Source organism: Notothenia rossii, assembly GCF_949606895.1.
Source record: "Notothenia rossii genome assembly, chromosome: 3".
In the NCBI taxonomy this organism is placed as follows: domain Eukaryota; kingdom Metazoa; phylum Chordata; class Actinopteri; order Perciformes; family Nototheniidae; genus Notothenia; species Notothenia rossii.
This window is the reverse complement of record NC_136901.1, coordinates 9110495-9135210: the sequence shown is the minus strand read 5'-3', so window position 1 is coordinate 9135210 and position 24716 is coordinate 9110495. Positions and strand designations below refer to the sequence as shown.

General features: G+C 45.0%; 1 protein-coding gene across 3 annotated transcripts; it reads left to right on the top strand.

The window, feature by feature from the left end:
- Positions 1 to 861: 861 nt before the first annotated feature.
- On the top strand, positions 862 to 24349 carry hecw2b (HECT, C2 and WW domain containing E3 ubiquitin protein ligase 2b). Of its 3 annotated transcripts, none has more exons than XM_079672709.1 (31): positions 862 to 1295; positions 8394 to 9537; positions 10824 to 10931; positions 11030 to 11124; positions 11785 to 11860; positions 11930 to 12099; positions 12305 to 12447; positions 12973 to 13073; positions 13542 to 14278; positions 14496 to 14637; positions 14766 to 14894; positions 15252 to 15353; positions 15720 to 15870; positions 16100 to 16203; positions 16366 to 16490; positions 16804 to 16989; positions 17332 to 17484; positions 17759 to 17861; positions 17945 to 18041; positions 18245 to 18328; positions 18475 to 18584; positions 18759 to 18879; positions 18959 to 19072; positions 19227 to 19379; positions 19494 to 19592; positions 19794 to 19923; positions 20145 to 20291; positions 20457 to 20571; positions 20661 to 20746; positions 22375 to 22487; positions 23033 to 24349. In XM_079672709.1, the coding sequence occupies exons 2-31, from the start codon at positions 9144 to 9146 to the stop codon at positions 23142 to 23144; spliced, it is 4500 nt and encodes a 1499-aa protein (XP_079528835.1). In that variant the 5' UTR covers positions 862 to 1295; positions 8394 to 9143; the 3' UTR covers positions 23145 to 24349. The 3 variants fall into 3 exon arrangements, with proteins under 3 accessions (XP_079528835.1, XP_079528834.1, XP_079528836.1); XM_079672708.1 differs by having other exon boundaries at positions 13539 to 14278; XM_079672710.1 differs by lacking the exon at positions 15252 to 15353 and having other exon boundaries at positions 13539 to 14278.
- The last annotated feature ends 367 nt before the right edge of the window (positions 24350 to 24716 follow it).

Sequence of the window (24716 nt, the reverse complement as noted above, 5' to 3'; positions counted from 1 at the left end):
CTGTATTGAGATCATATGTTAAATCAGTGGTCCATCCATCCATCCATCTAAACTTTGAAAATATTCAGTTACAAGTAAAGGTCCTGCATTGAAAATCGTATCGGAAGTAAATTGTAAGTATTGAAAATCCTAAGTATTGGCATCAAAAAAGAATGAACTACTTGTTAAATAATATTTATATATAATATTGGTATCCAAAATGTATTTGATTCGAAGTTTTAAGTAGCATAAAATGAAAATACTCAGTAAAAGTTCAAGTATCACATTCTAGTACAAGATATTTCATATAAAAGTATTCATATTTATGATTTTGTTCCCGTATTTTCACCGCCTGTTGTACTCAATATTATCTTAGTTATCATTAATAATATACCTACCTTCTTTTGAAGTTAATAAATAGTGGGTTCATGATATCTACATAGTTATATAGTCATTCTGGGTGTCATGTTTAGATGGTTGGTGCTGAGAAAAGTAGAAAGTGGTTCATGGCCTTCTTAAAGGTGACATTATAATTTTTGGGTATTTTACATAATGTGTCTGAGCAATGTGTCAGAAAAAACAAGCCTTTTCTAAATAGCTATTCATCTATGTGTATGAGAATAATAATGTTTTTTAATAACGGCATGTTACATATTGTAATGGTTTCAAAATGACTTAAATACACCTGAGAATAGGTTATTATGGGAGCTTTAATGGGGCACCTTGTTTATTGTGGTCCCTGTGTCTGGCGACCCCTTTAACCCGCGACCTATATCTTGGGAACCTACAAATGGGTGGTGGTGGGAGGTGTTAAAGCAGTTATTTTGATGCTGAGCTCGATCGGTATGCACTGCTAAAACAAAGTTCCTTACCAGCAGGTATAACGGTTCCATATTGTGACAACCAGAAGGCGGCTGGTTGTATTTTCCCCGGCATGGCAGGGCGTCAGCTGCCCGGGAGCAAAGTGCGTGAAGCGGCGGAAACGGAGAGGCGGATGTGGAGAGGTCCAGCCAAATAAATAAGATATGAACTCGTCCTTCTATGCAGCCTGGCATCATGACGGAGATTTTTCAGAGAATGAGATCGGAACTATGATTTAAAAACGGGAATTACATTGTTTTGTCTGGCTTGTTTGACCAGACTGGCTACCGAGGGGCAGCGTTTCTTCGCCCGGCCTCTGGAGCTCTGGATCCCGCTTGGAAGCCGATGAAGGGTCGGTGGTGCCCGGGCCGTATGGAGGTCCTTCGCTCATAATCATTCTGCAGGGCTTGCATGCAGGTGTGGTCGTAGTCGACGTTTAACTCGGTGTAAATAAGGCAAGTGACGCGTCTCAGATGTATGTTATAATAATAGACAGTTATGTGGTTGATTTTACACCGGTGGGGTTGACTCATATGTTGCCTTTAACGACCCTCTTTCTGAACGCAAATGCATTTGATCATATCTCTTTTCACCCATAAATGTGTATATGGCTGCTTTTTAACTGATGAAGTCATACTTTAATGTGGTATGTTGCGCATGAGCAACATTTAAAGGCCTGATAAAAACAACAACAAAGACAAAATTAATCTTCAGCATCATCGTACGTTCTAAATAAAAAGGAGCTTTATGCAAAAACAAGTCAACAGTGCTTACATAGCCTACATACTGTTAAATAATGTGGGTAAATCAGATCAGAGCAGTAATCACAATTTAGATCAACCTCAGAAAAACAGCTCATCTCCTATTATCTCACTTTATAGCCCCATATGTCTGGAAGTGTAATCTGTACATACTAGTAGTGTAGTCTGGGGTTAAATATTTCAGGGAAATGATTGACAGGTCGTTATTGTGCTGAGATCAATGAGGATGTGGCTTCCTTTAGCAGATTCATGCTGAAGGAATAGCCTTAATTGACACATTTACAGTAAGTCCAGTGGCTTGGCGTAATGTAAGTAAGTGCACACTCAAGTACTGTAGTTATGTACTAAAACTTCGTTTGAGTTTTTCCATTTTATTCTACTTTATACTTCTACCCCAGAACATTTATAAGCTAATATTATATTTTGTTACTCCCCTACATTAATTTGATTCACTTTAGTTACACTAGAGGTTTAAACTATAAGCTAATACAAAATAAACTAATACATGATGAACTATGATATATTATTAAATGTTAAGGTGTCCAGCAGCAGTATATTTTTTTGAGTTAGCTCCACATTTATGATCACATTAATACATCATTAGTCATAATCCAGTAATTGCATTTATATGGACTATTATGCACAAAAAGTGTACTTTTGGTACAATAAGTACATTTTAATGGTAATAATTCTCAAGTAGAAAGTCGAGTACTGCTCAAAACACTTTAGGAGAAGTTGAAGCAGCATTTACATACTCCACCATCCCTCTGCTGCAGCTTGGCGTTGCATTCAAGTACAAGGGAGACTCTCAAGTGCATGAGACTATTTTAGACTACTACGCCTATTGACCAGTTATGTGATACTTCAATTATTGATGCATCGTGCCCCATGCTTTTTTGTACGAAACCAACTGAAAATAACTTTCCTAATCTGCTCTTGGATAAAACTGCTGCCATATTGCGCTAATTAACAAATCCACATATGCTTCTTTATTGTTAGGCACATGATTTAAAAACAACCACAGCATTTCAAAGTACACAATTTCCCATCCCAGATAAAGACCCTGTAGATCTGTCTGCTTTCCTCCAGATTTTGATGTCATGTTCTATCCACAGGAAATGACTGGAGCACTAGAGGCCGAGATGCCATGACGTATGACTGAAGCCACAAAAACACAACCATAATGCAACCCAGTAGTCTTTTTTCAATTAAAATCCAATTGTTTTAAACCCTTACTACTATTTTTTGGAGGGGGGAGTGTCTTAGTTGGTGGAGCATTGTCATGTCTTGTCAAAATGTATTTGGCACTTTCCGCACAAGTTAGAAGTGAAAGAATCTCATGAAACAAACCCACACACAAGCACTGGCACAGAGGAATGTGATGGTTGTGTTTGGGGACAGGAAGCTGTCGCCTCAGACGGGACCGCCTCATTGTTCTCCAATCACGCTACAGCTATTTCAGGACTGTGTGTGTGTGTGTGCGTTTGTACAAACCTCATCCAGATCTAAATTTAACTTAATAGACCTTTAATTTGTCTCCCATATTAAGCAACACCCGAAATCAGAACCAGAAATCCTGTACGCTGGCAGTTAAAGGGGCGGTTTGTATTCATTTTCTCCCTGCAGATAGAGAAGTGTAGCACAACAACATTACACAACATTCTTTGGGGAAATAGGACACCTTTTTGGCATGTCCTAAGGGACAGCCTCAGCTGTAGCGCCACTACAGATTTAATTAGGCTGATTTTCTTTACATTTCGAGCTTTCCTAATGCTGCTTTTAAGCACTTGCATAATTCAGTAATGTAGCACTTTCTGTACGCATAACCCAAGCCCCGCCTCACAAAGACGAATATCAGCAGTATTTAGGTTTTAGTGCAGAGTTAGAGGGCGAAATGCTCCTCCTGTCCAGCTTACAAACATTAGGGTTTTATAGGAAACACTTGTGCAATCTATTCATCATTTATTTGCCTTAGCCTAGTTTGAGTAGTAGGAGTGTTTGTGCCTGCCTGTGTGTTTACCACTGGTCGGTGTATTGATGTCAGTGCCTGGATCTTTTTTTTCACTGGCTTGTGTATATTTAGGCACATAGTCTCACCATGTATAAATAACCTGCAGACTTGGAGCTAATGCTGAGGGAACAATTGGACTAAATCAACCTCACACAGTACAGTGGAACACTTCAGGTGGCCCACATGGACAAATAGCAAAACAAAAGATTATTTGTGGGCAGTAGAAAACATATTTCATTTTGGAGCTCAATTGTTTAATTGTATTTAAATCTTTTGGGCATGGATACAAACAAATTGGTTCGATTTTTTTTATTTCATTTACTAACAAGTTCAAATATTTGTCAAGATTATGAGAAAAATGATAATGTGCTGTCCTGTTATATGAGCCGATATATTTTTTAGCATGGCCAGGGATATTCTGTAAAACATTACATTGAACATTCCAATTATCGGGGACTGAAAGAAAGAGCTTTTGCATCCTTTTCTGAACTTCAACAAACTGCGTGTCAGATTCATGCAATATGAAAATAATTGCCCTTCTAATTTTTCCACGTGTGTAAATAGCTAACTGCTTGCTAACCAGCCATATACCATATACCAGCGCCGTCCACACGGCGGCGTGCGCTGAAGCTTGCCGGTGGGCATTTCTGAAACTCGACCAACAACCAATCACATGAATCTCCCGCCCCGGACACACAAGCACGCGGTTTGATTGGCTAGAGCTTGTACTTGCATATGATTTGATTGGCTGATGCTTCCGTTGAAGCTTCAAAAGTTGGACATTAACCGCCCGTCCACACGGTGGCCTGCGTTGAAGCTTCAACGCTTCTTCCCATTCACCTTGAATGGGGTGACGTCACGCTTTGTCGAACTGCATTGTCGTCGCTTCGCTCGCGATGCTCGCTTCAAAAACACTACAGCTTCAAAAAAAGCTTGGAGCTGGGCGTGTCTGAAGCTTAGGGATTTTATTCAAGCACCGCGACCAACAACCAATCACATGAATGTCCCGCCCCCGGTATACAAAGCAAAAAACCCCGGGGATTTTATGCGAGCAATATATATCAATCAATCAATCAATCAATGTTTATTTATATAGCCCAATATCACAAATGTTACATTTGTCTCAGTGGACTTCACAGTTTGTACAGAATATCAGTATGACAATACGACACCCTCTGTCCTTAGACCCTCACATCGTACAAGGAAAAACTTCCAGAGAAAACCCCACAGTTTAAAGGGAAAAATGGGAGAAACCTCAGGGAGAGCAACAGAGGAGGGATCCCTCTCCCAGGACGGACAGACGTGCAATAGATGCCGTGTGTAAATTGAAAAGATAATACATTTGCAACATAGGTAGTCCAAATGTTTTGAAATGCATGTGTGTATAATAAGAAGATGAATCCACGAGGATATCCATCCAGGACTTATGATCCAGGACCGCAGCCACGACTCAAGATCCAGGACTCGCAATCCATGACACAGGACCGCAGGATCATCCATGACTCCGGATCCCGGCGTATATAGACACCAAAAAGAAAGAAATTTGGGGAAGCTGGGTTAATCGGAACATGAGAGTACACAGGTATAGACAGAGAGAAGGAAGAAGTAAGATGTCCCCCGACAAACTAAGCCTATATCAGCAAAACTAGGGGCTGAATCTAATCAGCCCTAACTATAAGCTTTATCAAAAAGGAAGGTCTTAAGCGCACTCTTAAAAACGGATAGGGTGTCTGCCGTCCGAACACAAACTGGAAGCTGATTCCACAAAAGTGGAGCTTGATAAGAAAAGGCTCTGGCTCCCACTGTACTTTTAGAGACTCTAGGAACAACCAACAACCCTGCATTCTTGGAACGCAATGCCCTAGTAGGACAATAGGGTATAATGAGTTCTTTAAGGTAAGATGGCGCCTGCCCATTAAGGGCTTTGTAGGCGAGAAGAAGAATTTTAAATTCTATCCTGTGTTCTATAGGGAGCCAGTGTAAGGCAGCCAGAACAGGAGTAATGTGGTCCCTTTTCCTAACTCTGGTTAGTACACGAGCTGCAGCATTTTGAATCAGCTGAAGCGACTTGACTGACTTCTTGGTACACCCTGATAATAAGGAGTTACAATAATCCAGCCTTGAAGTAACAAATGCATGGACTAGTTTCTCTGCATCGTTTTGAGGCAAGATATGCCTGATTTTTGCAATGTTACGTAGATGGAAGTAGGCGGTCCTTGAAATTGATTTTATGTGGGCGTTAAAGGATAAATCCTGATCAAATATAACACCAAGATTCCTTACAGTCTCACTGGAGGCCAAATTAATGCCATCCATAGTTAATATATCTTTAGATAATTTGTTTCGTAGATTCTTCGGGCCAAGTACAATAACTTCAGTTTTGGTCGTGTTTAACATCAAAAAATTTAAGGTCATCCACGTTTTTAAGTCCTTGAGGCAGTCTTGAATTTTATTTAGATGATTAATTTCATCAGGCTTGATTGATAAATATAGTTGAGTATCATCCGCATAACAATGAAAGTTTACAGAATGATTCCTTATAATATTGCCTAACGGAAGCATATATAGGGTGAACAAAATAGGTCCAAGCACTGAGCCCTGTGGCACTCCATGGCTAACTTTGGTTTGCATGGAAGATTCATCGTTGACACGTACAAACTGAGAGCGTTCAGATAGATAAGACCTAAACCAGCCTAAAGCAGTTCCCTGTATGCCAACTAAGTGCTCTAGTCTTTGCAATAGGATATCATGGTCGATAGTATCAAATGCAGCACTAAGATCGAGTAAGACAAGAATAGAGACAAGTCCCTTGTCAGAGGCTATTAGAATGTCATTTGTGACTTTAACCAGAGCTGTCTCTGTGCTATGTTGTGTTCTAAAGCCAGACTGAAAATCTTCAAATAAATCATAGTTTCTTAAGTAATCACACAGCTGTTTTGCGACTGCTTTCTCAAGAATTTTTGAGAGGAACGGAAGATTAGAAATAGGTCTATAGTTGGCTAAAACCTCTGGATCGAGGTTGTGCTTTTTAAGAAGCGGTTTTATCACTGCTACTTTGAATGATTTTGGAACATAGCCTGATAATAAAGACATATTCATAATATTTAATAAAGAAGTGCTAATTAATGGAAAAACTTCTTTTAACAGCTTAGTTGGAATCGGGTCTAAGATACACGTTGATGGTTTAGAAGAGAGAATCATTGAATTTAATTGTTCAAGGTTTATGGCTGAAAAGCATTCTAGTTTACTATCTAGTGTAATATTATTAGAATTTACGTTTCCGGGAGCTGTTGATAACACTATACTGGTCAAAGGCAAGAGGTCATTGATTTTGTTTCTAAGAGTAACAATTTTATCGTTAAAAAAGCACATAAAATCATTACTACTGAGTGCTATGGGAATAGAAGGCTCAGTCGAGCTGTGGCTCTCTGTCAGCCTGGCTACAGTGCTGAAAAGAAATCTTGCATTATTCTTATTCTCATCTATTAATGAAGAGTAGTATGCTGCTCTCGCTTTACGCAGTGCTTTCTTATATTCATTGAGAGTAATATGCCAAATTAAACGAGATTCTTCAAGTTTAGTGGAACGCCATATCCTTTCAAGTTGTCTCGACTTTTGCTTTATTTTGCGGGTTTCGGCATTATGCCATGGAGCTAATCTATGTTGTTTATAATATATATAAACTCCCCAAACAGGCGAAAACCTACCAGTTTCACCCACTGTCTCTGCCACCTCCCTCCATGCCTGTTTCCTCCGGTTCGTATCCGAGTAAATAGTTCTGGTCGTAAAGAACCGGGTGATTTGCGGCGGCGGAGACGGACCGCTATGCTACCCACAATTCAGCATCATCGTACGTGAAAATAAGAACAATGAAAAAGAACAATGAGGCGGTCCCGTCTGAGGCGACAGCTTCCTGTCCCCAAACACAACCATCACATTCCTCTGTGCCAGTGCTTGTGTGTGGGTTTGTTTCATGAGATTCTTTCACTTCTAACTTGTGCGGAAAGTGCCAAATACATTTTGACAAGACATGACAGTGCTCCACCAACTAAGACACTTCCCCCCCCAAAAAAAATAGTAGTAAGGGTTTAAAACAATTGGATTTTAATTGAAAAAAGACGACTGGGTTGCATTATGGTTGTGCGAGGCAACGTGACGTCACCCCATTCAAAGTGAATGGGCAGACGCGTTGGAAACCGTTTTTGAAGCTGTCGAAGTTGTAGTGTGGACGGGCCGTATGCGTAAAAGCAAGGCGAGCAAAGCGAAGCGACGGAACCACAATGCAGTTCGGCAAAGCGTGACGTCACCCCATTCAAAGTGAATGCGCAGAACGCACGCCGCAGTGTGGACGGGCCGTATCAGTGTTTATGTCATGTTGCTCTGCCCCCAAGTGGCCAACATTTAGGCATTTCAAATATTCCATAATATACCCTGTGTCTTCTCTTGGATGGTTAATTGAGTTCTACCTCCCATACATCATCTCTCTGTCAGCAGCATGTTGCTTAATTTAGAAGCTTCGGGGGATGGTGCACATCCATTCATCCAGTCTTATGGCAAAAAATAGAAAGGAGGAAAGCATAGGATGACGCGACTGATTTGGACGTAAACACCCTCATTATGGAAACCAAAGGGTGTGTGGGTTATATTTTAAAGGGTTGAGCAGATATGGATTTATATGAACCAGGAAGTGCAATATACCTATTAATCTGTGTTGTAGCTGCTGTCCCCTTTGTCCTCCTCTTCCAGCTTTCTAACTCTTTCTTCCTCTCTTTATCCTATAGGTCTTCACCTTCCCCTCTCCTCCCTGTGGACAGACCAGCAGAAGGATTCCTTGGATCGCAATACATCCATATTTTCTCACTTCTACCACTGTCCTTCATCATGGGTAGCTGGATTATTCACAAAGAACTATATCGTCCTAGAGCAGGACTTTGGACAGGTTTCTTAGGGTGTTAGGACTTCAAGGTGGAAACGTAATATTCATGACTGATCAAAGACAGAAGACAAACTATGGTTCATATTGCTTCATGAGACCTTGAATGATGAACTCTGAAGCCCTCTGCCCAATGGAATCCCAGCAGGGCCAATGAAATGTGCATCAAGGAATTCAGAACCCTCTTTTTTAAGTTGCTTTTGACAGCATACTTCTCTTGTGATCGCCATTCGGTACCTCTACCCCTCCATCTTTTTTCAGCTCTTCTTCTCTTCATCTCTCCAGCGTCTTCCGTTTGGACTAGTGATGCCCTTTTAAGCTAAAGTGTCTACTTCCTGTCTCTCGTCCTCCCTGACTTCCTGTTTTCTCTTATTGGCTCACCCACCTGACCTCCACCATTCGGCCCTCTCTAGCAACCGCTGTCCTCCGCCCCTGCCCCCGATCATCCCCCCCCTCACCCTCTCACTCCTCTGCCCCTTCCTCCCCCCGCCACCACCATCATCATCATCACCACCGCCATCCTCACCCCCAGCCCCACCACCATCACCACCGCCACCAATCCTCTCCTCCCTTCTCCGGCCGCTCTTCTGAGGGAACCATGGCGATGGCTGCCACTGCCTCCTCCTCTCCCCCGCCTTCATCGCCTGGCAACAGCACCGCCCGGGAGCACCTGCTGGCGGTGCGTCGGCGCACCCCGCACACCCGACCGTACACCATTGGTCCGGACAACCTCCAGGGTCTGTCTTCGACGGGCGCAGTTGAAGAATCTTCGTCCTCCTCCCCCTCCGATATTTCCCCAGGGAGCCAATCAGAAACGCCGACGGTGGGGCTCCAGCGGGCCAATAGCGACACAGACCTGGTGACATCAGACAGCCGCTCATCACTCACGGCATCAACGTACCAGCTGACTCTAGGCCACACACACCTGGTGATCTCCTGGGACATCAAGGAGGAAGTGGACGCCACCGACTGGATCGGCTTGTACCACATCGGTGAGAAACTCAAACACACCTCACCACCTAGTAGTTATTATAAAAAAATATTACTCACAATATGTACATGCAAGTGTAATAATCAAATTAGTATTGCACAGTTGAATATTGCACAGGTTATACAGCCAATTAGACATGCAAGTGTTTTGTATTAATCTTCCTCATAGCATTGATCCATATGTTTTCCCACTGGCTACTATTGTCTTAATCTGATCATGTAGCTTGTAGATTATTGTGAGCTAAAAGCCGTTCTCTGCTAACGGTTGGTCTGTGATGCCTAGCAGTTCTCAGGCTCAGGTGTGAAAGAGCTGTTAATAACACACACAAAGCCTTATATCATCTCAAGCCACAGGTGACCAAGTGTGGTTGTGAAAGAGAGAGTGGAAAATCCTTTACTGGAGGCAGAGAGAGCCGGTGAAAGGTGATCTATCTCTCTGCAGATGGTATTGACGCAAGCAGGAGGATTTCTGGGGGTGTTTCTCCCCAGGGATGAGCTCTGTTTCCAGCCTGGCTGTCGGCTGTGCCTCCCTGGAACCCTGAGCTCCATCTAACCTGTGTGTGTGTGTGTGTGTGTGTGTGTGTGTGTGTGTGTGTGTGTGTGTGTGTGTGTGTGTGTGTGTGTGTGTGTGTGTGTGTGTGTGTGTGTGTGTGTGTGTGTGTGTGTGTGTGTGTGTGTGTGTGTGTGTGTGTGTGTGTGTGTGTGTGTGTGTGTGTGTGTGTGTGTGTGTGTGTGTGTGTGTGTGTGTGTGTGTGTGTGTGTGTGTGTGTGTGCGGAAAGCTTATCAACTGTCACATACAAAAGCTGAGGATTGATTGACGGTGACCTGGTGTGACAGAGGTTGTGTGAGGCTGACAGACATCAGCATTGATCCTTTAGGACACCGGCCATTTGTCACGGGACGCACACATGAATGTTTGATGGCTGAACAGGCTCAGAGTAGACAGGGATGTGCTTTATGACCCGAGGGCAGGGTCTCCCTCTGGAATAACTAACACCAACACGCTTCCTTACCTCATTTAAAATACACAGAAACATGAAAGAAACACAGGAAAGACATTCAGTGACAGCATAAATTGAGTGGTGGCCTGAGGTGGAGCATAGTAGGAGTACATTTACTGTATTTGAGTCCAATTTTAAATTACTTTGACTGAGTATTTCCTTTTTACGTCTGCCTCGCGACATTAAAGCAACCACCACTCCTCCACATTTAAGTCGAGCGTTGCTTTTTGTGACCTTGCCAAATGTCTAACAGCTTCTGAACGTAAATGTGTTTGTGTTTACACAGATGAGACGTGCGTGGCCAATGTTTGGGACTCCAAAAATCGTGGAGTGAATGGGACCCAGAGAGGACAGATAGTGTGGAGACTGGAGACGGAACCCAACTTCACGGAGTGTGAGTGGTGTTTTTTTCCTAAGTTACGATTAACGGTCTGAGAGAAAAATCCCGGTGATATCCTGATGGTGTAATCTTTTTTTGTGTTCTCCCCACAGCGGAGACTAAGATCTGCTTTAAGTACTATCATGGTGTAAGTGGAGCGTTAAGAGCAACAACACCTTGCATCACTGTCAAGAACCCTGGAGTGCCGGTACGTTACCCAATCTTTCCTCCTATTTTCTCTCTCTACTCCTTTCTTTCTCATGTTACTTCCTTTACAACTTTTCTCCCAGTTTTTCTGTGCATTGGAATTTCTCTCACATGCTCAATCCTGCTGCCTAATCGGATTCCAGATGATCAGTGAGCATATTTCAGAACAAGAACAGCCTTAAAGAGCTAATGGTATTACTGGAGACTCTTGCTCCATATACATAAGGCCTGTGCGTATGAGGTGAGGCATTAAGCATTTTCCACTGCCTACTACCGGTAGGCCTATATACAAATGTTTTAAAATGAAGGCTAATAATATGGTTCAGTTCAGGACATGTGCTCTACGAAGAAAATCCCCTTCATTGCAGCCCCTTAACACCTAGATTGAATTGCATAACATTTTGGGCTCCTCTTAGCAAACATAGAAACAAGAATAGAGAATGCAGGGAGGCAGAAGAAACTGAGATGAAGTGACTCTTGCTCCAGTTCAGTCAGTACAGTTTAAAGCCGTTATGTTGAACTCTCCGTTATTCCTTTCCTTCTCTGATGTTCCTTCTTTTAGCTTTTCATCAAACTCTCATGTATTTTTCTCCCTAACAAATCACTTAAAGTAGTCAAAAATAATCCACTCATACTGCTCTCCTATTGGTTTCCTCATCAGGTGGGAAGTGAAGGCCGAGTGGAGGACCAATCAGGCGTTGAGCACTGTCGGAAACTAGTCAGCTTCACCCTATCAGGTGCGACGAGTGATTCTGTTCAATTGTGGTGTGTAGTCCATTCTTATTAACGTGAGGTTTCCACTATAGACATCCGGGCGGTGGGTCTGAAGAAGGGCATGTTCTTCAACCCCGACCCCTACCTGAAGATGTCCATCCAGCCTGGGAAGAGGAGCGGCCTCCCCAAGTTCACCCACCATGGCCAGGAGAGACGCTCCTCCATCATCGCCAACACCACCAACCCTGAGTGGCACGGAGAGGTCAGCGCAAACACACACACCGACAAATCCAAGGCATCCGAAAGTGTTTAAATTAGTGTGAATGCACAATGAGGTGGCCCTAGGGTAGCAAATATTCAGAATAGGGAATACTTCCACAATTTCAGCAGTTAAGGGACAAAAGCAGAGGTGGAACTAACCCAGCAAATGCTGATTAATAACATTTAAATCCGATGTATCTCTGTAGAAGTACACCTTTGTGGCGCTGATGACGGACGTGTTGGAGATCGAGGTGAAGGATAAGTTTGCCAAAAGCAGACCAATCATCAAGCGCTTTCTGGGTCAGCTGATCCTCCCTGTGCAGAGACTTCTGGAGGGGCCGGCATTGGAGTAAGTACACACACACACACACACACACACACACACACACACACACACACACACACACACACACACACACACACACACACACACACACACACACACACACACACACACACACACACACACACACACACACACACACACACACACATAGCACCTCTTGCTTTTTTGAATGTGCACTCAGACAGAAAGCAGAAATGTGACCTTCAACACTTAACCACAGTGACTCTACAAACTTGAGTCAATACCGATCAATGAGTCCTAATCAGCTCATTGTTCAGACATTGATCTGATATTGATTAGCGACTGAGGACATCATGTACTTTAGTGAATTGTGATGTATAGTATGTGCCCAGGGGGACCGTTTGTAGGCCCTTTTTACATTTAGATACATATTATATTTCAGAAATATTAGGTATATGTAGTGGGTGCACACAATTGCTTGTATGCCTGAATTATGTGTCTCTGGGAACTTCTGATGATGTATCGTTAGTATTGAAATCCTATGTATGCATGTATGTGTGTGTGCAGTGATCAGGCAGTCAGCTACAGCCTGTGTCGGCGTCTCCCTACGGACCATGTGAGCGGGCAGCTCGTGTTCAGAGTGGACATCACCTCTATTGGACATGAAGGTGTGTGTGTGTGTGTGTGTGTGTGTGTGTGTGTGTGTGTGTGTGTGTGTGTGTGTGTGTGTGTGTGTGTGTGTGTGTGTGTGTGTGTGTGTGTGTGTGTGTGTGTGTGTGTGTGTGTGTGTGTGTGTGTGTACATTATACTTTTTGTTGGATATGTATATGAGAATCACATAATTGATGTAACTATAAACAAGTCCTCAAGTTTCAAATACCAGTATTTAGTATTTTGGCGGGGATAAAAACAAATTCACATGTATTGTTGAAATAAAGAAATGCATGAAAACTGGTAAGAGAAACCAGAGGGTTTTTAACTTTATTATAAAATAATATCTGAATTGGCATGAAGTCCGACAATTTCCAGAAACGTGGCTAAAGGATCGACATGTGATTCTCTCTTTATTAATTCTCTACAAAATGACATGTGCCGTTTTTGGAATCTTTCCCCCCCCCCCCTCTCTCTGTTAGAAGCCTCTCCTGACATAGTGGGGACCCTCCTAGGTGACGCAGTTAACGGGGACCCTGGGAGTCCCTCAGACGACGAAGACTTCCCCCACCTGTCCTCCTCCCCACGCGTATACAGACCTTCTCCCACCGGCCCCGATGAGGACTCCCTGTTAGTCAATGGCGCTTATTGCTATGGCGATGACAGTGTGTGGCGGGAACCGGGGCAGATGGGAGAGGAGGATCTGCTCGCCCTGGCAGTGGGAGGTCACACCCACCGGCAGGTGTCGCTCAACGACTACCTGGACGCCATCGAGGCCCCCACGAGTCCAGAGGAGCAGCCCCCAGCGGGGCCTTCGCCCAAACTGCGCTCCAGCTTTCCCACGGACACGCGGCTCAACGCCATGCTGCACATAGACTCAGACGAGGATGAGGAGGCAGGGCAGCAGGAGGCTGGGACGCAGCAGAATACAGACTCATCAAAGACATCCTCTGAGTCTCAGGAGAACCAGAGTCCAACCGCAGAGACCCTCACTGGAGCTGCAGAGGGGGCCGTCCAAACTCAGGCCGGAGCAACAGCTGCTGGACCGTCAGCTTCAGACAGTTCCTCAGCTCCCAGCTCATCTCAGGCAGCAGGGGCGGAGGCAGCATCAGCAGCAGCAGGGCTGGGGGGGGCTCTGGGGGAGTGTACCTGTCAGGAGCAGAGCAGCAGGATGGGTGATCTGCCCTGCACCCCCTCACTTGCTCCACTTTCCCCCATTCAGGTGAGCAGCTGTAGTTTGTTGACTAACTTACTAACTTCAAAATCTCTTCATTACATCAAATGTAGCTTTTATTTCAACTGGCACACATTAGCTTAAAATAAACCAAACTGATGCGTATATCACTGGCTGTCCTGATATCAATTGAGAGCTTGATCCACCAGTTTAGAGACACAATACAAACTGGCAGGTTTTAAATCTCTTTTTCTATTGTCCTCAGGAGGTGGTGGACACAAGGAAAGAAGTGGCTCCAAAGGCGGAGGAGGAGGGGGAGTCATCGAGCAGCGAGGCCAACGCTCCGGTAGCAGCTGCTCCTGCAAACCGCAGCACAGCTGACCAGGCAGGAGCGACATCAGAAGTTGGTAGGTGGTTGTTTAAAACACAATGATTACAATACTACATCTCATATGAAATGTGTCTAACGGTTTAAATGACTTTAAATCTCCCACATTAGAGTTCATTCACACATTAAAAATGTTGTTGTTTACAGGAGCGAGGGCCAGTAGCAGGAGCAGTCGGGAGCAGCAGGAGGAGGAGGAGGTGTGGACGAGGAGGCAGTCCCTGCAGGCCTGTGCAGGCCCGGTCCAAACCCAGGAAGTGGGGGTGGAGGGGGAGACAGGTGAGATGCTCGATTATCTCAATTAGAAGTCATTTTTATATACAACCGTTTTTATAGCAACACTTATGATTCTCCACACACATGATCTGTATTTGACAGAATTGTTCACATGTTAAAGTGGCATATTAAAACAAATTGATCCCATGACAAAATTAATCATATGCTGTACCGAAATGAGTAATAAGAGAAACATCCCCATCCAACATTTGGACCACAGCCTTCGTGTCATAGGCTCAGGGATTAATAATATTAAACTGGAGTGTGTGTGTGTGTGTGTGTGTGTGTGTGTGTGTGTGTGTGTGTGTGTGTGTGTGTGTGTGTGTGTGTGTGTGTGTGTGTGTGTGTGTGTGTGTGCAGGTGCCACAGCTCAGGTCAATGGCCAACAGTCTGTTCGCTCTCTGCCATCTGTGCGCCATGACATCAGTCGTTACCAGAGAGTGGACGAGCCACTACCACCTAGTGAGTGTGTGTGTGATTTGTCAGCAGATGGATAAATACACTTTTCCAAATCTCTTGCAGACATAGTGTATTGGGTTATTAACCATTGGTTTATTCTAAATGAACTGCTTCTAGATGGTAAATAAGGGGGAGTTGATCTTGCTTATCATGTATTGCTTTATTGTTAATATTATTACAAAAGCTACTCTGCTGAATGTGCTCTCACTTGTGTGTGTGTGTGTGTGTGTGTGTGTGTGTGTGTGTGTGTGTGTGTGTGTGTGTGTGTGTGTGTGTGTGTGTGTGTGTGTGTGTGTGTGTGTGTGTGTGTGTGTGTGTGTGTGTGTGTGTGTGTGTGTGTGTGTGTGTGTGTGTGTGTGTGTGTGCCAGACTGGGAGGCTCGTATCGACAGCCACGGTCGGATCTTCTACGTGGACCATGTGAACAGAACCACTACATGGCAGCGTCCCACCGCTCCGCCCCCCCCACAGACCCTCCAGAGGTCCAGCTCCATTCAGCAGATGGAGCAGCTCAACCGCAGGTCAACACACACACACACACACACACACACACACACACACACACACACACACACACACACACACACACACACACACACACACACACACACACACACACGTGTTATGCAATTAAAATAATTTAATTTAATTTAAACCGCTTCGTCCTGTATTAGTGTCCGCCTTGCTCTGCCTCCACATGACATGGTCACTTTACCTGTCACTATGGTAATTAACTAAACACTTCTGCAGGTATCAGAGTATACGCAGGACAATAACCAATGACAGCAGACCAGAGGAACCGCCAGCCAATGAGCTGCCTCCAGATGAGACTGACATGCAGCCGTCCATCCCAGGTGATCCTGTCGATGCACTGCATTCTGGTCCATGTGTAAAGCATGAGTAAATACTGATACGTTGTGTGTGTGTGTGTGTGTGTGTGTGTGTGTGTGTGTGTGTGTGTGTGTGTGTGTGTGTGTGTGTGTGTGTGTGTGTGTGTGTGTGTGTGTGTGTGTCAGAACTCCGCAGGGACAGCGTAGTGGCTCAGTCCAGCTCCAGGTCCCGCCTCAGCCTGCTGCTCCAGTCCCCCAGCGCCAAGTTCCTCACCAGCCCCGACTTCTTCACTGTGCTTCATTCCAACCCTGTACGGACTCTTTTTCTTCTTCTATCGCTTTATTCTTTCCAAAGATCAGTCTCTCTTTGCCCTTACCTCCATAGTATAGGTCGCACTAACGTAGATAATTCACTATTTGCCAAAACTACATTCATTTCTGGAAAGGGTTGGATGGTAGCCCCACACACATTTAGCTTTTACTCATTACACTACTGCTGAAATTGGTGAATTGATATAGATGATATAATATCCCAGTGCTTCCACTTCACTTAACTCCACGTTTCCCTGGTGGATGTGTTTCCTCTCTCCTTCCTCTCCTCTCCTGCTTCCCTCGCTTGCTCAGAGTGCCTACCGTATGTTCACCACCAACACGTGTCTGAAGCACATGATCAGTAAGGTGCGGAGGGATGCTCACCACTTTGAGCGCTACCAGCACAACAGAGACCTGGTGGCCTTCCTCAACATGATGGCCAACAAACAGCTGGAGCTGCCCCGAGGCTGGGAGATGAAGCACGACCACACCGGCAAGGTGGGGGCGCACCCAAAGTCCTTAGCATTATATTACATTTGAAACCTCCATCCTGAGTACATCTAGAGTTAATTCAAGCCGTCTACCTTGAGCTGATGTTTTAAAATATGTGAAGAAATACTTAGGGAGGCTGTGGCTCAGTGGGTAGTGTGCTGGACTTCGCAGGTTCGAGTCCCACTGCAGTCAGCATGTCATTGTGTCCCTGGGTTAGACACTTCACCCCAAATTGCTCCTGTGGGGATTGTCCACAGTATTGAGTATGTAAGTCGCTTTGAATAAAAGCGTCTAACAAATGACATGTGATGTAATGCTTGACATTTGTTGTGTTGTGTATACACGCAGCCTTTCTTTGTGGATCATAACTGCCGCGCCACCAGCTTCATCGACCCCCGGCTGCCCCTGCAGAGCACCCGGCCCCCCAGCGTCCTGGCTCACCGCCAACACCTGACCCGCCAACGCAGCCACAGCGCGGGGGAGGTCAGCCCCCGACGACTGGTACGTCAGCTACATACCTGAAGCACCTGTGTGTCATCCCAAATAACTTAAAGTAGACTGATGTTTTAAATGTGCAGTGCAATACTGACCAGCTAACTGCACATTACCCACGTTAAGGACGGCTTACTAAATACATCTATCAACATCCTATGATCAACGTTATGCCTAACAGCAGTCCTCTCGAGAGTAATAACAGACCATCAAATGTGGAAATGGACCAATCAGGATCCAGTATTCAACTAAGCCGTACATAAAATAATTGTCCTCTCTGAAGGTTGGTGAAGACCCTCGTCACGCCGGCCCCCCGGTCCTGCCGCGACCTTCAAGCACCTTCAGCTCCACCAACAGGGGGCAGAGTCAGGACGTGGTGCCAGTGGGTCAGTACCAACACACACAACCTGTCTGCTTTTCAGAAACGAGTCAAATATGACTGATACAAATATCTCTGCTTTTCTTCCAGCTTACAACGACAAAATTGTGGCGTTTCTTCGACAACCAAACATCTTCGAGATTTTACAGGAGAGACAACCTGAGTTCAACCGGAACCATTCACTCAGGTACACACACACACACACACACACACACACACACACACACACACACACACACACACACACACACACACACACACACACACACACACACACACTCAGATTCACACATTTGACTGATGGGTAAAAAAGCTGTTACGAGTCCTGTATTCAAAATCACAGTTACAGTCAGCAGCATCTGTTTCATTGTAATGTTGCTATGACGACAGGGAGAAGGTGCAGCTGATCCGCACTGACGGAGGCTCAGGATTGGCCCGGCTGTCAGGTGACGCTGACCTTGTCATGCTGTTAAGGTAACAGCTGAATTGAATTATTTTCCCTTTCCGTGGTCTTATTGTATTATCTGTGTATCACTCTTCTTCTTCACTTCCTCCGAATGTGCCTCCTTCCTTTCGTACTTTCTATTGAATGTGTTTCCTCTCCTCTCTCTCCTCTGCAGTCTGTTTGAAGATGAAGTGATGTGCTACGTACCGCCTCACGCCTTACTGCACCCGAGCTACTGCCAGTCTCCCCGGGGGTCGCCCGTCTCCTCCCCGCAGAACTCTCCTGGTAAGAGACACAGACATGGCATCTTATTGCATTAAGGCCAACACCGTATAGGCAGAAGTTATTAGAACCTACAGTAGCTGCCTTCAGACCTGCATTGATATCCTGTAATACCAGCTGTGGACACGGGCCCTGAAGGAGTACATGTCTCCCCCCCCCCCTCCTCTCTGCCTGTAGGGACTCAGAGAGCCAATGCCAGAGCCCCAGCCCCGTACAAGAGAGACTTTGAGGCCAAACTACGCAACTTCTACAGGAAACTGGAAACCAAAGGCTACGGTCAGGGACCAGGGAAGCTCAAGTAAGGGATTCACATCTGTCGGAGGAAAACATCTCCTCTGTGTGTCTGTCCGCTCACCTGCCTTCTGTCCCTGTCTCAGGTTGATCATCCGCCGGGACCACCTGCTGGAGGATGCCTTCAATCAGATCATGTGCTATTCCCGGAAAGACCTGCAGCGCAGCAAGCTCTACGTCAGCTTTGTGGGGGAGGAGGGGTGAGTAGGTGGGAGGGAAGGAATACGCATGAAACCCACACAGGTGGAATGTAAATAAATATATCCATCAGAATCAGAATACTTTAAGTTATCATCATAACTTGGATTGTACAGCAATGCAGTAACTATTGGTATCTAAATGTGTGTTTTGCAGGTTGGACTACAGCGGGCCTTCCAGAGAGTTCTTCTTCCTGGTTTCCAGGGAGCTGTTCAACCCTTATTATGGTCTGTTTGAGTACTCGGCCAATGACACCTACACCGTGCAGATCAGCCCCATGTCCGCCTTCGTAGACAATCACCACGAATGGTGAGCTTCTACTACCAGGTTTATTCAACACACAATGAAGCGCACAGAGGATCTAATGTGTGTGTGTGTGTGTGTGTGTGTGTGTGTGTGTGTGTGTGTGTGTGTGTGTGTCAGGTTCCGGTTCAGTGGTCGTATTCTGGGCTTGGCTCTGATCCATCAGTACCTGCTGGACGCCTTCTTCACCAGACCCTTCTACAAAGGCCTACTGCGCATGTACGTACAACGTGTGTGTGTGTGTGTGTGTGTGTGTGTGTGTGTGTACATGCACAAATACACATTTATTAAATGTTTATATATATTTCTGTTGACGTGTTTAAAATGTTGAATATTGGACTATTCTTCCACACATTTGCTGCTCCTCCTCGGCCACACACACACGTTCCCACACTCACTCCCCTGCCCCCCCCCCCCCAGCCCCTGTGAGCTGAGTGACCTGGAGTACCTGGACGAGGAGTTCCATCAGTCCCTGCAGTGGATGAAGGACAACGACATTGAGGACATGCTGGACCTCACCTTCACCGTCAATGAGGAGGTCTTCGGACAGGTGTGTGTGTGTGTGTGTGTGTGTGTGTGTGTGTGTGTGTGTGTGTGTGTGTGTGTGTGTGTGTGTGTCTTTGTATTTGTATTTGTGTTGTTGTGTGTTTCCTTTTCTTCTTAATGGTGTGCATCGGTGTGAGTGAGCTTTCTTCGTATTTAATTGTGATGTGTCTTGACAAAAGAAGCGATGGGCAAAGTTAGTTTGATTTCCCGCATGTGTGTGTGTAGATCACAGAGAGGGAGCTGAGGCCCGGGGGAGCAGACATCCCAGTGTCGGAGAAGAACAAAAAGGAATACATCGAGCGGATGGTGAAGTGGAGGATAGAGAGAGGGGTGGTGCAGCAGACCGACAGCCTGGTCAGAGGCTTCTACGAGGTACTTCAGGTTGTCCTTTTATGATAAGCTTATACTGTCTGTACAAATATGAGTTCGTATTCTGATCAAAGTGCATCTGTTTAATGAAATCATCTGATATGTAAGAAGTATAAACAGGTACAGTAGGAAATGGGATCCTCAGAGGCTCTTCATGTTGTGTTCCAGGTGGTGGACTCCAGGCTGGTGTCAGTGTTCGATGCCAGGGAGCTGGAGCTGGTGATCGCCGGCACAGCGGAGATCGATTTATCAGACTGGAGGAGCCACACGGAGTACAGAGGAGGTGAGGGAATAAAGGCACGGCTATTTCATGCTTCTCGAGGGATCCGATTACCGGCTTCTTGATGATTTGATGTGATGTTTTATGTCTAGGTTACCATGACAACCATATTGTGATCCGGTGGTTCTGGGCAGCGGTGGAGAGGTTCAATAATGAACAGAGACTACGGCTCCTGCAGGTACGTGTGTGTGTGTGTGTGTGTGTGTGTGTGTGTGTGTGTGTGTGTGTGTGTGTGTGTGTGTGTGTGTGTGTGTGTGTGTGTGTGTGTGTGTGTGTGTGTGTGTGTGTGTGTGTGTGTGTGTGTGTGTGTGTTAGGGGTTTCACAACTACCAATACTTACTAGTCGACACATTTTTCAAAATAGTAGTCGACTAGTCGTTACGTCATAATAAAGACACACAAAGAGAGGTGTACAACTGTATTTTATATTGGAACTCATACAGTAACATTAAACACTGCATTTTAATTTGTGTTACATGGCTGAGTAAATAACAAACAGTAACTGGACTCACCAAAATCGACAGCAAAAAACTCTTGTTTACATAAATGCCACGTAAATCCAGTGCGCAACACTTTATTCGCTGTCCTCCACGATAACGTCCACCTTTCCATATTTTTGGTTTGGTTTGAACACCAACGCATCGACATGTAGGGAAGGAGGCTTGACCGCTTTCGGGTGACAGTGTTGCCTGCCAGGGAAAAAACCCTCTCACTCGGGGTGCTTGTGGATGGAATAGCCAGGTAGCTCCTCGAAAGCGGGGGAAGCGGTGCACGTTTTCTGCCCACCACTCCAGTGGATTATCCATCGTGGGGATATGCGGTGTCCGCTGGCAGTAATCCCGTAGCTCATCATCCGCATCACTGTTGACCCGTGTTTTCTTGCTGCTCGTCTGCCTCTGTTCAGTGCTGACGCCGGTCCGTTGCTCACTGGTGCTAGCATTACTGCTAGTGCTAGCTGTCGGCAGCGGGTGTTTCATCTTCAGATGGTTGCGCATAGCAGATGCATTTGTATTGTACTTCAGTACAGCTGTACACAACTGACACTTCACTGTGGAGTTGGTTACATCTTCGTTGAAGTACTGCCATACATAAGAATGTCGGACGTGTTTTGTAGCATTTTGCAGCACCTCGTTTATCTCCGTTTTTTTCCACGACTAGTCGACTAGGTCCTACAGCGCCGACTAGTGGTAAAGGTAGTCGACTAGTCGATTAGTTGGTGAAACCCCTAGTGTGTGTGTGTGTGTGTGTGTGTGTGTGTGTGTGTGTGTGTGTGTGTGTGTGTGTGTGTGTGTGTGTGTGTGTGTGTGTGTGTGTGTGTTTCTCCATACCTTCAGTGTGTGCATGGTGGCTCCTTTGAAAGCGTTCGGGGCTAGAAGCGTGGGGGGTAACCCGGCCTGGGGGCCCGCCGCAGCCACCAGACTCTTGCAGTTGATGAGGAAGTTGATGAGGGTGAAGGTGTGTGTTCCCTCCACACACACCAACGACTCGGGCTTGTGGTCCAGAGACACGGTCTGACCCTCCTTTTGCCTGCACTGGGGTCAAGGAGCTTTAACTGCAGCTATCACACGCGGTACAACAGAGTGGTGCAGGAATGAGTCCTAAACATAGAAATGATTGAGGAGGATACATTTGGATGGTGTTGCTGTCGGGCTTGCGTGCGTGCGTGCGTGCGTGCGTGCATGCGTGCGTGCGTGCGTGCGTGCATGTGTGTGTTGTGATATTTCTTTAACTTTTGAGGTAAAGCACAACAGTTCAAACCCCATCTTCTTCTTCTCTTTCTGTTCCATCCCTCCCCCCCCTCTCCAGTTTGTGACGGGGACGTCCAGTATTCCTTACGAGGGCTTCGCCGCCCTGCGAGGCAGCAATGGGCCCCGCAGGTTCTGTGTGGAGAAGTGGGGGAAGGTCAGCGCACTGCCCAGGTAGGAAGCTCAGCATGGTCTGCTTCTGGACATTTTAACTGATTTCACATCGTTTTTAGCCTCAGGAAGGTAGACTGTTGAAAATACGTAGTTGTTCTTTGGGTTTAAATAAGTAAAATACCAAGGAATGGAGACATGGTTGTATAGCCTTAGTATGGAACTATTTAGAAAATCCCATACATTAATATAACACATGTTGAAATCAACATTCATTTCGTGAGATAAAGCAGAGTTCATTTTGAAAGTATTCTCTTCTTTTGTTACTATTATAACACAATATAAGTCATTAGTTGGCTCAAATTGTCACAGTTCCACACCCTACTTTTTTGCTTAATTGTAAATATTATCTTACGGGTATATTTCATTTTTATAAAACAATACCTTGGGCTATATAAATACAATTAGATTGAGGTGTGTTCAGAAGGGTCAAGCCACTTCAACATGAGCTTCACAGTGGCTAAAATGTTATATTGATTATACAGACGTTCAATAATAAACTGATCCTTTGAATGACATCGTGCTAACATCCCCCCCCCCCTCTGCAGAGCTCACACCTGCTTCAACCGCCTGGACCTGCCCCCCTACCCCTCCTTCTCCATGCTGTACGAGAAGATGCTGACGGCCGTGGAGGAGACCAGCACCTTCGGACTAGAATGAAACCCTGGTGTGCGACCAAGAACCCCCTCCCCCCTCCCAAGGACTGCTGCTGGGAGAGAAGAAGAAGTTGGATTAAAGCCCCGTCCCTGTCACGACGGGCTACATTTGATAAAGCTGCACTCGAAGGACCTTTTTGTTGCACGTATTTAACTTAGTGACACACCTGTGTGATGTGAGGAATGAAGAATCACTGCCTTTGGGACCAGAACTTTTACTGCCAGGGTTCTACCAATCGGAGCCCGACCTGGGGGGTTTGTTTGTATCACTTTAGAAGGAAGAAGAAGAAGCGAACACTGCCTTCACTGCTAGAGCTGCAGCCTCTGGTGGTCTCGGGGGTCCGACCCCTTGGCCCGTTCACTCTGCACTCCCCTTTCTCGTATGGCTTTTGGTAATCTTTGAGCGACTTCCCTGAGATGTTCCACTGCTCCTTTTCCAGTGCAGGAATGGCATTGTTACAGTATTTTCATCGACAAGAAGAAATTGGATTTTCTAATGTTCTGTGATTTGAATGTAACTCACTTTATGAGGTAGTGTTGTTTGTGATGATTTTGTACCAGATTTAAAAAAAAGGGTTAACACTTATTTGCAATGTTTTAAATGACCTAGTAGGTAAGCATATACATTTACTCTGATTTGTTATATAACTGAAAGATAAATTGAAATGATCATGGTGTGTTTTTAACGAGGACCTGCACCAAACCGGATTTTTTATTTAGTCTGTAGAACACTGGGACTTCTCTGCAGCGCCACAAGAACCTATTCCGGATAAAATCATTATCCTTTTTTATACATTTCAATTAATTGTGCAGTTGATCATTTGCATTATTTTATTTGTAATCTCCGCATGATTAAAGATCTGCTTCTGCCCCACACAACCAGATCAGACCAGAATATAGTTATTCTAGAGGGAGGTTTAAAAAACAACTAGGTCATCTGATTTAAACATGGAAATGTTTTCATAGGAAATGACCCTGATATTTAATGAAAGGAGATATGATCCAGCTAGGGACCTTTGTTCACACTTGAATGTACAAACTAATATTATATCCATTCACATTATGAACATTGTTATATTTTCCCCTCAGTTTGTCTTACCAGAATGTACCAAAGTGTCGAGCCTCACAGCATCTCTTCTGTACAGCCACCTCACTTTAATATGAATGTTTGTCAGCACTATCCTCCTCAAATAAAAGGTCATCACTCTATGCAAGCTTTGGCTCTCCTTCTATAATGTGTCCATTATTACCCACATAAGTAAAGCTATTTTTATAACCTTTATTTCTAAATGTAATCTGATTCCTGTTCTTGGCTTGGAGCAAGGCAGTTATTTCATTCCAAAAGCTTTTATTAAACAAGAAGACTGTTCCCCAACCCTGAAGCCAGACCAGAGCAACACACACAATGGCAACCGAGGACTTTTTCACATTGTCCACGTGTGCTTGTGTGCATGAGAGGACATGACATACAGACACCTGATGCTCAGATCAAATAGCTTAGAGAGATACACAACCGCTCAGCAACCCTGAGGTCTTAAGTTCGATCCTCGTGAGGTGCAGTGATTTTTGAAAGCCA